The 12821-nt window shown below is 42.4% G+C and overlaps 2 protein-coding genes across 4 annotated transcripts; one reads left to right on the top strand and one right to left on the bottom strand.

The window, feature by feature from the left end:
* Window positions 1-62: 62 nt before the first annotated feature.
* On the bottom strand, window positions 63-3873 carry RPP38 (ribonuclease P/MRP subunit p38). Of its 3 annotated transcripts, XM_072854346.1 has the most exons (4): window positions 3506-3574; window positions 3149-3200; window positions 1632-1795; window positions 63-1123 (listed from the first exon to the last, which is right to left on the bottom strand). In XM_072854346.1, the coding sequence occupies exons 3-4, from the start codon at window positions 1668-1670 to the stop codon at window positions 236-238; spliced, it is 927 nt and encodes a 308-aa protein (XP_072710447.1). In that variant the 5' UTR covers window positions 1671-1795; window positions 3149-3200; window positions 3506-3574; the 3' UTR covers window positions 63-235. The 3 variants fall into 3 exon arrangements, with proteins under 3 accessions (XP_072710447.1, XP_072710448.1, XP_072710449.1); XM_072854347.1 differs by lacking the exon at window positions 1632-1795 and having other exon boundaries at window positions 3506-3873; XM_072854348.1 differs by lacking the exons at window positions 1632-1795; window positions 3149-3200 and having other exon boundaries at window positions 3506-3782.
* Window positions 3148-12783, top strand: ACBD7 (acyl-CoA binding domain containing 7). Its single transcript, XM_072854354.1, has 6 exons — window positions 3148-4183; window positions 4900-5068; window positions 5164-5387; window positions 12171-12288; window positions 12392-12454; window positions 12542-12783. The coding sequence occupies exons 3-6, from the start codon at window positions 5376-5378 to the stop codon at window positions 12613-12615; spliced, it is 267 nt and encodes an 88-aa protein (XP_072710455.1). The 5' UTR covers window positions 3148-4183; window positions 4900-5068; window positions 5164-5375; the 3' UTR covers window positions 12616-12783.
* Window positions 12784-12821: the final 38 nt, after the last annotated feature.

The following is a 12821-nucleotide window of genomic DNA, read 5'->3' as shown; positions in this document are numbered from 1 at the left end:
AACTCTGTGATCTCCAGTTGCAAATGAAATTATTTACCCCCAGGTAAAGACTCACACAAAAGTTGGAGAAATATTCTTTATTAAAGCAGAAGGTACCTCAACTGAGTGCAACATAAAGTTCACCTTGTATTCAAGTGCTTTACACTGTAAAGCCTAACAAAATAGTTCAGTTAGAGCTGTACTCCATACTGCATTAAAAACATCAGTTTAGTATGAAGAACCAAACTAAAATCAGTTATGCTGAAAAAGCTTTTTTCTTTTTACGAGGTGGTTTCTTTATCTTATTTGGATTTGGAACAAGTTTCTTGATTTTCAAAGGCTGCAAAATTACATTTGAAAGATCGAGCTGACTGCTTTCTGTACGCTTCCGTTTCTGGCTTGTGAGCTCATCCCCCAGCACCTCTGCAAGCTGCTCAGGTTCCTGATTTTCTGAAGAATCTGTATGTGTATAAGCCACAGATTCTTCAGTTCTGTACTGAAACCATGGCACTTCCAAAGCTGGTATCTTTGGAACTATTGCTTCTATTGCTTCGGTAAATTTGTCAGACTGCTTTTTAAAGCCTAGTGCTAAAATGGATGTTAAGCCAAGAAGTGGTGCAACTGTTTCACTCAGACGGGGAACCTGGCCAGCTGGTGTGGCTCGACTTGCACTCAGCTGAATGAGATGCGAAGTGATCATGGCAGGCTTTGCAGACTTGCACACCAGCAAGAGAAGTAGTTCATTTTTTTCCAATGCTTTTGTAACTTCATTAACTCCAATAGCAAGCTGTCTTCTGATACTTATGTCAGTCCATCCTGCTTTTTGTCGATGGCCGCCTGTTTCCTCCTCTTTAGGGAGTTCATTGGTGCTAACATCACACTTTCTTTCCACTTGTTTTTTTGTAAGGGAACGTTTTTTCTTTCTTGGAGTCTCAATCTTTTTAAGTCCAATATGTTTAATCCTTTCCTCTAAGGTCTGTAGTATGAAATGCATATCTTCTCCATCTATGGTTTTCCACTGAAAAACAAAGGGGTTATCTAGACAAGTTTTTACAGTGATTTTCTTTGCTTTACGAAGTGTTGCCGTCCCTCGCTGAATTACAGACATCCTGAGGTTCTTCTCTTTTGTGTTTTGCCACCCTAGCTGTGAAGGGAAGAAAGAGGTAAACATTAGTTCAAATACTATACTGTTTGCTGTGGACATCATTACCAGAAGCTTCTCTTGGGAATGCAGAAGAGAAACATCACATCTCAAAGTCATACTGTCAACTACCACCCTCCTCACATTAGCTCAGTGCTAATCCTCAACAAATCTTCCACAAGGCACGTGCTGTGCTGCTTTTATTTTTTAAATAAATAAAAAAACCCAGCAGACTGGACAGCAAGGCAACTCCAGTGACCAGAGACCCTTCTGAAGTGGAACAAAAGCAGCTGGAAGTATTATGGATTTAAAAAGAAAAAACGAAACAAACCCCCACCCCCCCAGAACCACAAGTTGAAGGACCACTCAATTTTCACTGTTGTGCAGCTGCATTATAGCAATATTATGACATGAAAAAAAAACAAACCCAACAAAACCAAACCCAGAATCACAACATGAAACAAGCTCCAAGTTCCTGAATTTATTTAGGATTTTTAAAACTTTAGTTTGCCTTTTCATTCTTTAATCCATGTCTTCTGTTTCTCTGCATTTAGAAGGTATGATAGAAATCTGCAGACTCTATTAGTTGATGCTTTCATTGAAGGAAGGCAATCCTCTATAGGCCTCCAGAAAGTTCAGAAGGGGTCTTTTACTCTTGTGTCACCTAGGCCATGCCTTTAGGGATGAGAAAAATGAAACAGGAGCAGAGGAAGTATACTTCTTCTAGCTCTCATTAATCTAGTCCAGAGTAACAGTGAAGACATGAAGGCAGGCCTGATTACAAGGCCCTGGTAACTCAGTAAGTCCCCATACTCCTGCTTGGGTTACTATTCACCACCTCCTTGCTAAACTAGTAATATCTTCATTGTTGCACACCAAACTTACAGAGTAAGAGCAGCTCAGGTTTCAAATCAGGAGAAACTCTCTCCTAGGTTTCCTAGTTACCCTGGTAGACATATGGATAGCATTTATGTACATCTCGAGTGACAGCCTTTAGATACTCGCAAGATACCATTTTGTTAGTCACAGCAGTTCTCTGTGTACTAGCAGTAAGCTACCTTGATACAAAAAAAAAAAAAAAACCAACCAAAAAACCACCCCCATCTTCACTGACACTCCCCCAACAGTATGTACTGCCATAAAACAACATCTATCTGGAAGGATTTTCCCTCAGTTAAACCCTCATCTGGAAGCCAGTAGGAGAAATGCATCGAACGGAGTTGTATCAAATGCAATGCAAACTGTGAAGCTGTTATCCACCATGAGAGTCAAAAACACAGAAGCAGTTTTCAGGGAACAGTAAAACTGAGTAAGTATTTCAAAATAAAACAAAGCACTCTGTCCCCCTCTCAGTACTCTCAAAAGAGCCTACGAAATGCCCTGCAGGGCCACCCAGGACCATGGTCCATCCAGCCCAGCTGTCTGCCTCCAACACTGGGAACTGGAGAAACTGTTTAGGGAGGGCAGGGCCACCATTCCCCTCTGCTCCCAAGCACCCAGAATGGTTGCATCAGGGATGTAAGATGGAAGATCTGCCGACTTGTTTTATTAGTCCTTCATGGAGCTATCATCCGTGCAGTTATCTAATCCCTTTTGCTTACCATCACAGAGGCAACAACCAAAAAGTGTAAACAACTAAAGAATGGAAATGACCACCAGAAATCTTACATGTGACTGAGTTAGAAATGGAAGCTTATGATAGTTTAAAAAAAAAAAAAAAGGCTCTCGGTTATCATTTTTAAAAGCTTTCAATTAGGGATGCTCTGATGACCTTTCACAGGGGGTATCAAGCAAAGTCAGCAACAGACTTGTACATGAGAAAGGAGCAAAACATGAGAGATTTCACAGTTGAAAGATTACATTTTTCTTTTCAAAATGCGCACTACTGAGGAAAACAAGCATGCAGGAATAGGAAAGAAAGCAACGAGACAAAAAGAAGAAACACTAAGCTCCTCCACCTCGCACCACCGTCACGACCCCCTCGCTTCCTGCGGAAGGGAGAAACGCAGAAACGCCGCCCACGCTTACCTCCGCCAGAACCCCCTCTCCAAACCGCTCCGTGAACGCCTTCAGCCAGCTCCTGACAACAAGGAAACGTGGGCTGAAACACGGCTCCAGCAGAACGCGCTGAAAACGCACCGGCGGGTCCCTGAGGCAGGGAGCTCCAACCCGCCCGCCTCGGCCTCAACCCGCCACCTCGCCGCCTGGCCCGCAGGAGCCGCCGCGCCCCTACCCGCCCGCCTGCCCGCGGAGCAGCTGCAGGCCAGGCCGGGCCCAGACTGCCGCCGCCGCGGGAGCGGGCCGGCCTCCCCCACCCGACCGCCGGGCTGCAGCAGGGCCTGGGCCGCAACCGCCCCGCTCCCGCCGGCGGCGAGCGAGCCCTACCTCCGCCGCGGCCTCCGCCAGCCGCCCCGCTCCCCGGGCACACGCCGTCGGCCGCAGCACGCTGCTGCGTAGCGCGGCCCCGCTCCGCCCCTCAGCGCTGCCCTCGGCCCGCCTCTGCGCCGGCACGGCGGGCCCTCCCCGCCGCCGCTGCCCCCCTCCGGCCGCCCGCAGCCGCCGCCGCCGCCACTGCCCGGCGGGGCGGGTCGGGTCCTCCCGCCCTGGGGGCTGTGTCCGGAGCGGGCTGAGGAGGAGCAGCGCGGGAGCAGCCCGGCGGAAGGCGGCCGTGGAGGGGAGCGCGCAGCTGGGCGGGCGGGGCCGAGAAACGCCCGGCTAGTCACGGGCGGTGGGTGCAGAGCGGAGCCACCGACACCCGCGTCCCGGCCGGGGTGGCTCGGCTGGCGGTGGGGGCGGTGCGAGGCGGGCCAGGCTGCCCGGAGGGCTGCCCGCTGCCGCTCCCTGGGCTGCGCTCAGTACCGCATAGAAAAAGGGCGCGTTGCCGCCTGATTAAAGGCAGCGTTAAAAGGCAGATGCTAGAAGCCTGCACTTGGCGGGTCTCACCGCAGGTTTAGCACTGGCGTTTCCTCATTTTGAATGCTACCGTAAATCGCTTCACAGGTGGCAGTGGATCGGCTTTGCCGTACGTCATCTAATGACACCGTGGGCAAGTCAAGTCAGCAGGTGCTTCATAGCGGCCTCACAGCAGCAAGGGCGTCTCTCGCTGCTGTTTAATATGCGCTGTACCGTGCGCATACATCGTATTCTGTAACTAACAATAAGATGACAGGGAAGAAGCGATTACGTTCAGTGTTTCCCACAGTCTGCCGCGAGCCATTAACAAATCTTTACAAACACATTCAGTTTCTATATTCGCCTTCGCGCACAATGTAGTTGCGCACAGCCTCTTGTACCTGAAAAGAGCAGAGCATCGTCGCTTCATGGTGTTGGAGACAAGAGTTGATTGAGTTGTTTTCAAATGTTTTTTAATCTACTTTTATTTACTGACATTTACTTGGTTTGTTTTCTCGTTAAGTCCTGGCTTAATTTAACCTGGACTTAAGTTGAGGGGAAACACTTTTTACATGGGTTTATGGAAGTTATTGGATTTAAAAATGCTGAAGCTTATAGTATTGTGATTAAACCACGCTCAAGGAATGATGAATATAAATGTATAGAGGTGTGAATATAAATAATTTAAGAATTGATATAATAGATAAGCAGGGATGGATTTTTTTTCCTTTCATGATTACAGTTGTAAGCTAGTTTATCAATTCATTTAATATTCATTTTTTTATTCCGTATTTAGTAGAGCAAAGAAAAAAATAGCATTCTCGAGGTATTTTGTGTGTGTAACTGCTCGCGTGTGTTATCCCTGGGATGACCCACGTGTTTTTCAGAGTTGCAGCTGGAGGATGCGCGGTCCCAGGCAGGGCTGGGCACGGAAGGAACAGTAGCAACAACTGGGCTGGTTGCGGTTCAAATCACTCAAGAAATTCCTTCTTCAAGCAAATGGCTTCGAAATCTTGCTGTATCGCTGCTCTCGGGCTGGTAGCCTAATCCTCAGGGGTATGGAAACAAGCTCAGGCTTTCTGAAGAAATTAATGCTTAATGCCCTCACTGTTCCTTCCCCAGCATTCATAGCCGCTCAGTTGTCCCCGCAGGTCCCGAGAGGCGCAGTGGGAGCGAGCCCCCGTGTCCTGCCCCGGCGTGGCTTTGCTGCGGCGGGTGAGCTGAGGTCACTTGTACCGAGCCCAACGCCCTCGGTGGAGCACGGCCCTGCCGCTGTGCTTGCGCCACAGGAGCCGAGAGGCAGAAGCGCCACGTCCCTGCTGCAGAAGGAGCGAGGCCGTTCCCTGGGCATCCTCGCAGCATCATGACTCTCCAGGTAAGCAGTTCTGCATCTGGTGAGACGGAGACGCAAGGAGAGGAGAGGAAGGGATGCGCTGTCCATCTGTGCAATGCCATGTCGGAGACAGCAGTATTTCTTCAGCATAAGGATTATTACTGCAAAATCAAGGTTACCTTGTGGCATGGAAAATTTGCCTAAGCCTTTGGAGGTTAAATAATGCATTACTTCTTGCAAGCGGAGGGTGAGAGCCATGCTGCTTATTTTGAACTATTCATAGGTCATGTAATTTTTTGGAGCCTTACCTGTTTAGAGCATGTGTGAATTATTTTTCTTCACGTGTGCATCTGAGCTTGCTAGATCTGGATTATGCATTGAAAGGTAGGTACATATTTATTTTTTCAGGGTCTAGCTAGTTACCTGGAGCTATAAAAGGAGGAGGGAAACTTCTAACACTGAAGCAGTGGTATATGTGCATTTGGGAAGCATGAATAATTTTGAAGGGAGTTGTGCATATTTTTTTAGGGTGCGTGCATCTTTGGAGTGGTACATTTTGATGGGCTTGTGTTTGGGTAGGAAAGCTTCTACTTTCTACCTTCTGGCTAGAGAGAGCTTCCTTCTACCTTCTCTCTGACTATAGATTTAAACAGTTCTTGAGGAATTTATCTTCATTGCTGGCTTTTAGCCTCCTACCTTTGTAGCAAACTATGTGTACTTTCCTTGTCTTGCCATGCCCTGATGGATTAGGCTGTTTTTCTTCATTAGGCTTTCTATTATCCCTTTCACTTCGAGATTTGCAAGCCCTTTTATCCTGGTCTCATTATAATGTCTGGCTCAGCTTGGTTAATGTGCGTGTTTTGCAAAGAGCGAGCAACATAATGCTCTGACCTAGATGCAGGGAGTGTATTGCCGGTAGCTCAGCAATTTTCTTCTGAGCTGCAATTATGTCGAATGGCACAAAGGTTTCATTGTGGCGTTTTACAGCTAAGAGGAAGAATCCTGTTTCTTCAGTGGGTCAGAATTGCCAAATCCCAAACACAACACCACCTTTGTTTAACTAGTGATCAGTGAAGTTATAGTTTGTTTTATTCTGCCTTGAATTCACTCTAGAAAATAAATTTATTAGCCTGATGTTTAAGCTATGAGCCATAAATCGCCATTAGAAAGAGCTGAGTGCAGTTGTTGTATGCAGTTACACTTTCACACAAAAATCAGTGGTTGAAATATTACGGTATCCTACACATTTTGTGTTAGACATTAAGAGGTTTTCTATCCACTGTCGCTTTGGTTGACAGCTACCATCCATATCCATAAAAATTAATTGAATCAAGCTGAATGGGAATGAGGACAAAATGAATAAAATAATGTTTTCATCAGGGAGGCTGTAAAAGATTTATAAGTTTTGCAAACTGGTAAAATATTCTGCTGTAAATGAAGAGTTCATTCAAGCTTTTTTCTTTGCAAAAAGGGAGTGTGTGATAATAGTCTGATAATTTGTGCATTTATCTTTAAGGCATCTGTGTATGTGTATATTTATGTCTGTATACATACTTATGCTTTTAATTTGAGGAGTTAAAGGGAATTGTATTGGCACATGATTAAAAGGAAATTATATTTTTATAGGCTGCTCCTAAGCATGTTGTGTAAGCAAGCAAATCCTAAGCAACAGTCTGTGCACAATGATTGGCTAGAGGGAGATGAAGAAAGAAGTGTTTAGTATTTAAATTTCATTTGTGCATATTTCTTGCTGTGTAAGATATGCATTTGCATATTTTTAAAACAGTATCTTGTGATATTTTCCTATAGATCTAAATAGAATAAAAGTATATGAAGATAAGCGTACTAACTTAATGATTTCCTTTCTTAATTTAGTTTTTTGAGTTATCTTTTGTCTGTACAAGTCTAAAAGCTTCTTGTTCATACTTATTGTGAAGTTTAGATCAGAAAGCAATTCAAGGCATGTGGAAGATTTCCACTGACTTGAATAATCCTTGTACGTCAACGCTGGCAGAGGCTCACATGCAGTAGTGGCCACAGTATAAAGATGAAGATAAAACTTATTTAAACTTCAATCAATTGTGGCAACTCAGTTATGTTTTATTATTGATACCGATTAGTACTTACTGTTAACAGACCATGAATGCTGCTTTTGTTTGTATGTGTATGGATAATACCAAGAGGTGTCTGTGGTGTAGGAGTCAGTGATAGGTACAGTCAAGTATGTCACATCTACTGGTGTTTGAATTAAGAATGCAATATTTATTTTAATAAAATTTTATCCATAAAAGAAATCTTAAGGGTGGTGGGCCATCACATTTATTTTTGTAAGCAAATGTACATCCCTTTTATACATCTATACCAACAGTGTGAGTGTAAATGCTTTGCTTTTAGGAGTGTCAAAGATGTACAGTTCCAGTTTCTTTCAGACACTATTTTTAATTCAGTGATAAGTTAGTTGCACTGCTGATTTTGTTTCCCCTCATTGAGCGCACCTCCACAATAAATGCTATACAGCTATTAAAAATACTTGTGTTAGTGCATATGCAGACATGTGTTTTTGTGTAATTAGACTACAGTTTTGGTTCCTGAGTACAGAACTCCTTTGTATTCTAATGCAGCAGTGTCTGAAACACTGCGGAGCAGTGTGGCGTGTCTGGAGTGATGCTGGGGTAAGGCGAGATGTAAATTTGGAGCATGTGACTCCTTCTGCAGTAAGTGCCTACATTCTTGCTCCTGCCCTGAGGAGGAGCACAAGGTGGACAGGGCCTATGTTCATGGAGGGATAAGCTACCTATCTGTCAAGGTACATAGTGAGGTTAAAAGTCATATGAACATTCTCACAAGTACTGTGAGTTCAGACTTGTGTTTAGCTCATAGCGATGTGTCCGTCCGCCCCCGGTGCTCCCAGGCTGAAGGTGTCCCAGGCTGAAGGCGTGCATGCTGTGCCTGAGGCACAGGGCAGTGCACTCGTGCCCCAAAGCCCCGAATTCTCTCCCCATGCTGTTGGCGACTTGCTGGCCTCAAACGTGTGTGTTCACCTTTCTGGTTTTGGTTTTAAAAGGAAGGATAGTGATATTTACTTGCTTTCTATGGCCCTTGGCAATTTTTGGTGAAAAATTAAAAATAAGTTTAACATCTGAACTTGCTGAAGCATTTCAGGTGGTTGTAGGAAATTCATGTACAGTTACCCTGCCGAAGGAGAACAAGAGAAAATACTGCATAAGAAGAAAAATAAAGATTGCAAGGCTTTCATGAAAGCAAATATTAATATTACAAATACTAGGATTTCCTCATAGTGAGGACTTTATTATATTGCTTACAAGAAGCACACATGAACTATGGACTGTGATTAACAACTAAAGCACTGTTTTTTTCTTTTATGGCCAAAGATACTTCTCTTTTGAACATCTAGGATAAGCCAAGGATTGAATGATGCATTATTCAAAATGTTTTTGTTTGCGCCTAAGCTAGAAGCTATCAAAGCTATCATTTCTGGAGAAAGAATCAATTTCTCTAATCAAATTTGAGATTAGGGTTTTCTTGTTCATATGGATTTTTCTTCTATGGCATCAAGAACAAGTCGGTGTAGAGAATACATGGTTTTCACATTAGCCTAACAACTGATCCTAATGGAAATACTATTACAACTTGTGCTGTAAACTTCATAAAGTCCAATGAAATTCTAATGCCAAAGCTTACAGAGTAATTAGTGGGAGTTTCTTTGTACCATTCTTTACTTAATTGCTGTTCAGCAGATTCAGTATTGAAAGAAGAAATTAAATTATCTGAAATACCTTTCTGTAGCCACAGGTATTCCAACCGTGGCAGTCCAGCCATGGTTACAAAGATTTTGCAGCAGGAATCCCTTAGGGATCAGATCATACTACTGTGTGCATCATGAAAACTTGGCCAGCTGACAAAAGATTTCTAAAGGTTTATCATTTACCAATTTGACCTGAAATATAAAGATTTTCATTCTTATATAACTGTGTTCATAAAATGTTTCTATATTTAACTATTTCCTTTTAACATCCGCAATTTAAAGGGGTTTTAGAAGAACAAAAATTAATTGACTTGCACTTTGTGGCAAATACTAAAACCATGTCTCCTGACCTATACATTGAGATATTTCACCACCAGCGAGACAGCAAACCCATCCATTCATGAATATACATATCTGAAGTTCTTATAAATAAGTACTGAATCTACCTCAATATTAATGTCACTATTGCTAATTTAAAACATTAAATCAAACTGAAATTATTTTGTTTAGCTAAATTTCCAGAAATATTTGTTGTTCAGACCTGTCAGAAGATACAACTCCTGCTCCACAGAACGTATTACTTTAAGATAATTTCAAAATGTTTGTTTTGTGGCAGTGGGGGGATACACCCTTGCTTTCAGACTACAAAATGCCACCCTATACAGGTTAGAAAAGGCCTCTCAATATTAGCATAACTTTACAAAAAGGTCACTAAATACTGCGAAGGTTGAGGACTTTATGCATGCTGTTGTATACCTCCTAACCCTCATACAGTCCTGAAAAGTGTTTGCTATTAAGTGTTGCATCCTCTTCTTGAGTTTCTTTCCTGTGGTAGGGGTGCCTCCTGTTAATAAGCAAAAGATGATCAGAGGTAAGGTACAGTTGTGGAAAGAACAGAGGAAATCCTTAAGCTTAGTTAGTTGGTAACAACTAGATGCTTTAATGATGCTTGAAGTGGTTTTTGGGAAACGCTTGCTTTTATTATTATTTAATTTAAATCATTAAGCTGCTAATATGGCTACTTTTTAAATGGGACCCTCCATAGACTTTCCAAGATTTATTTACTTATACCGGTGTGACTATTTGTAGGGTACCACCTGTGGAATTTGTACTTTGTCAGGCTTCAAGGGGAACATCAGGCAACTATTACTGTCTGTATCATTAAAGCATTTGGGAGAGCCCTACTCAAGAGTGCTCGAGTTCTGCAAACAGAGAGAAGAAGGGTGGTATTGACTCCGAGAGCTTGCAGCCATCAGAAAAGCTGAATTTGACTCCAGTGCAAAGAACAGGTTCTGCTCATGCAGTATGTATGCAATTTGTGCAGTAACTGTGTATTACTGCATCTTCTGCCTGAAAGTTCAAGGACTTATTATCATGTAGACCACTTTTTTTTTTAAAAAAACTCAGTTTAGCTGCAACTGAGAGTGAAGACTTTAGTTTGTGTTTAAAACGGAGCCAAACAAGCCCCTCAAATGTTACTTAAACTCTTTGATGAATTGGGACAGAAGACACTTTATGAAATGTTTAACAATTTACTTCTTAACCGAGGTGAGAAAGCTTGTACTCCAGTTTCCTCTTTCCTCTTACCCTCTTTCACCTGCTACTGCTGCCTTAGTGCAGCTACCAGCTGATGTGTCCTTACATCAATGAATGTGTAGGTTTGTGATCCATGAAGGGGCCTTTCTTTGAAGAAAGATACTTGAGCATCAGTCTCTAATTAAATTCTTATTCATTTTTCCTTCTTAAATTTAAATACAGAAATAACCTCTCTCTTGTACTTTCTCTCTGTTTAAATACAGAATGCTATAGTGAACCCAGCTCTCATGCGCAGTTGCTTATTTCTATCACCTGGTCCACCCAGCACAGTCGCTTGCCAAGGAGAAAGGCATCAATTAAAGAGACAAATGTGCATTAGGTTTTCTTATTTAAAAAAAAAAAAATCTTTCCTGTAACTAGAGAAAGGAAAAAGTGGTCTAAAGAAGCACAGTACAGACTGCTGAGGTAATGCCAGGGTCTCAGTTATTTAAACAGAGCTGCAGCACTCATGCTGAAACCATTGTTGAATACCTCGCTGATTTTAGCACAAAGTTGTAGGCTGGTTTTGTACATATTAAATATATGTGTAATAGCACATCTTGCAGGATATACTGTGCTTCTGCAAATGCAGATCCAACTCAAAAGCTAAAATTATTGAAACCAGCATATAGCATATTAAAGTGCTTGTATCTTTTTTGCATTATAGTAGTGCAGCGACCTGGCGGGTCTGTGGTTGTTGTATGAAATCTAGCTCTCTCTGAAACGTCCTGGGTATGAAACAGGACTCCAAACTCTATGCTAAAGTCTAGCCTGAGACCTAGTATACAGAGAGAATAACGGCTATAGCCTTGGGTTGATGTGAATGTGGGATGCATGATGACGAAAGGAGTGAATTTTTACTTCACTCTTGTGGTCTACTGTGTTTGAGAGTTGGGTGTTGAAGGTGATCCTGGCAGTAGCACTGCTCATCTCTGTGAGGTACATCTGTGCCAACTGTTGGTCACCTACTGCGCTGTCAGCAGAGGAGTGGAAACAGAAGGGCGAAGTAGGCAGTACCCCGCAGAGGGTACCTGAGCTCCGCCACTCGAGTCAACACGATGGAGTCAGGGCCAAAAGGATTCAGAGATTACTGCTGGGGCATAAAGTTCAGTGAACACCTTCATACCCCCAGTGTGACTGTGAAAGACACATACACTACATTCATCGTATAGGCTGCTTGCATGAATATATCTGTAGATATCCTGACACTACACTGTCTGTAATGGTTCCAAGTGTTTAGGTGTAAAACTGTTGGAAAAGAGGTTTACTTAGTTTAACAGTGCTGACCCTATCAGCTAAGTAGGCCTAGTTCCCTTTCTAATAACTTACTGTTTTATTAAGCTTCTTTCATGGGAAAAGGCCTAGACTTACCACTAAATCCAAATGAGTAACTGAGAGTATCTAATGATACTACTGTGTGTGCTACACAATGTTTTAAGCACACCCCTTGACAGGAAAACTAACACTTTATTTTCTTTCATCAGGCTGACTTTGATGGTGCTGCAGAAGATGTAAAAAAATTAAAAACAAGACCAACTGATGAAGAACTGAAGGAACTATATGGATTCTACAAACAGGCTACTGTTGGAGATATTAATATTGGTATTCCTATATATATTTCACATTTACTCCCATATCTTGATGAAATCAAGCAAATGTTATGTAAATCTGCATGATAATCCAAGGTATGCATTTATTTTGGCAGAATGTCCAGGAATGCTAGATTTGAAAGGCAAAGCCAAATGGGAGGCATGGAACCTGAAAAAAGGTGTTACACCAATTAAATTTACATCATGTAGTCATGTTTATAGGATGACAAATGAGGAAAGATAATGACTCCTACTTTCCTTTGCAGGTTTATCCAAGGAGGATGCCATGAATGCCTATATCTCTAAAGCAAAAGCAATGGTAGAAAAATATGGGATCTAGAATACTCAAAATAATTCCCACTAATAACTAACTCTTCAGTAGCTAATGAACTAACTCTGTTGAGAAAAATGCAATACTAACTCCTTATTGTGTAGTCTGACAGTAAAATCTTTTAAGCATAAGCTGTTTGACTGTAAAGGGTATTTCCATACATACTCTATTTTTAGATTGTATCTTATTCTAAATAAATTTGAACATAATAAATT

This window comes from Ciconia boyciana, chromosome 2 (assembly GCF_034638445.1).
Source record: "Ciconia boyciana chromosome 2, ASM3463844v1, whole genome shotgun sequence".
Taxonomy (NCBI): domain Eukaryota; kingdom Metazoa; phylum Chordata; class Aves; order Ciconiiformes; family Ciconiidae; genus Ciconia; species Ciconia boyciana.
Note: the sequence above shows the minus strand (reverse complement) of the source record. Positions and strands in the feature narration are given on the sequence as shown.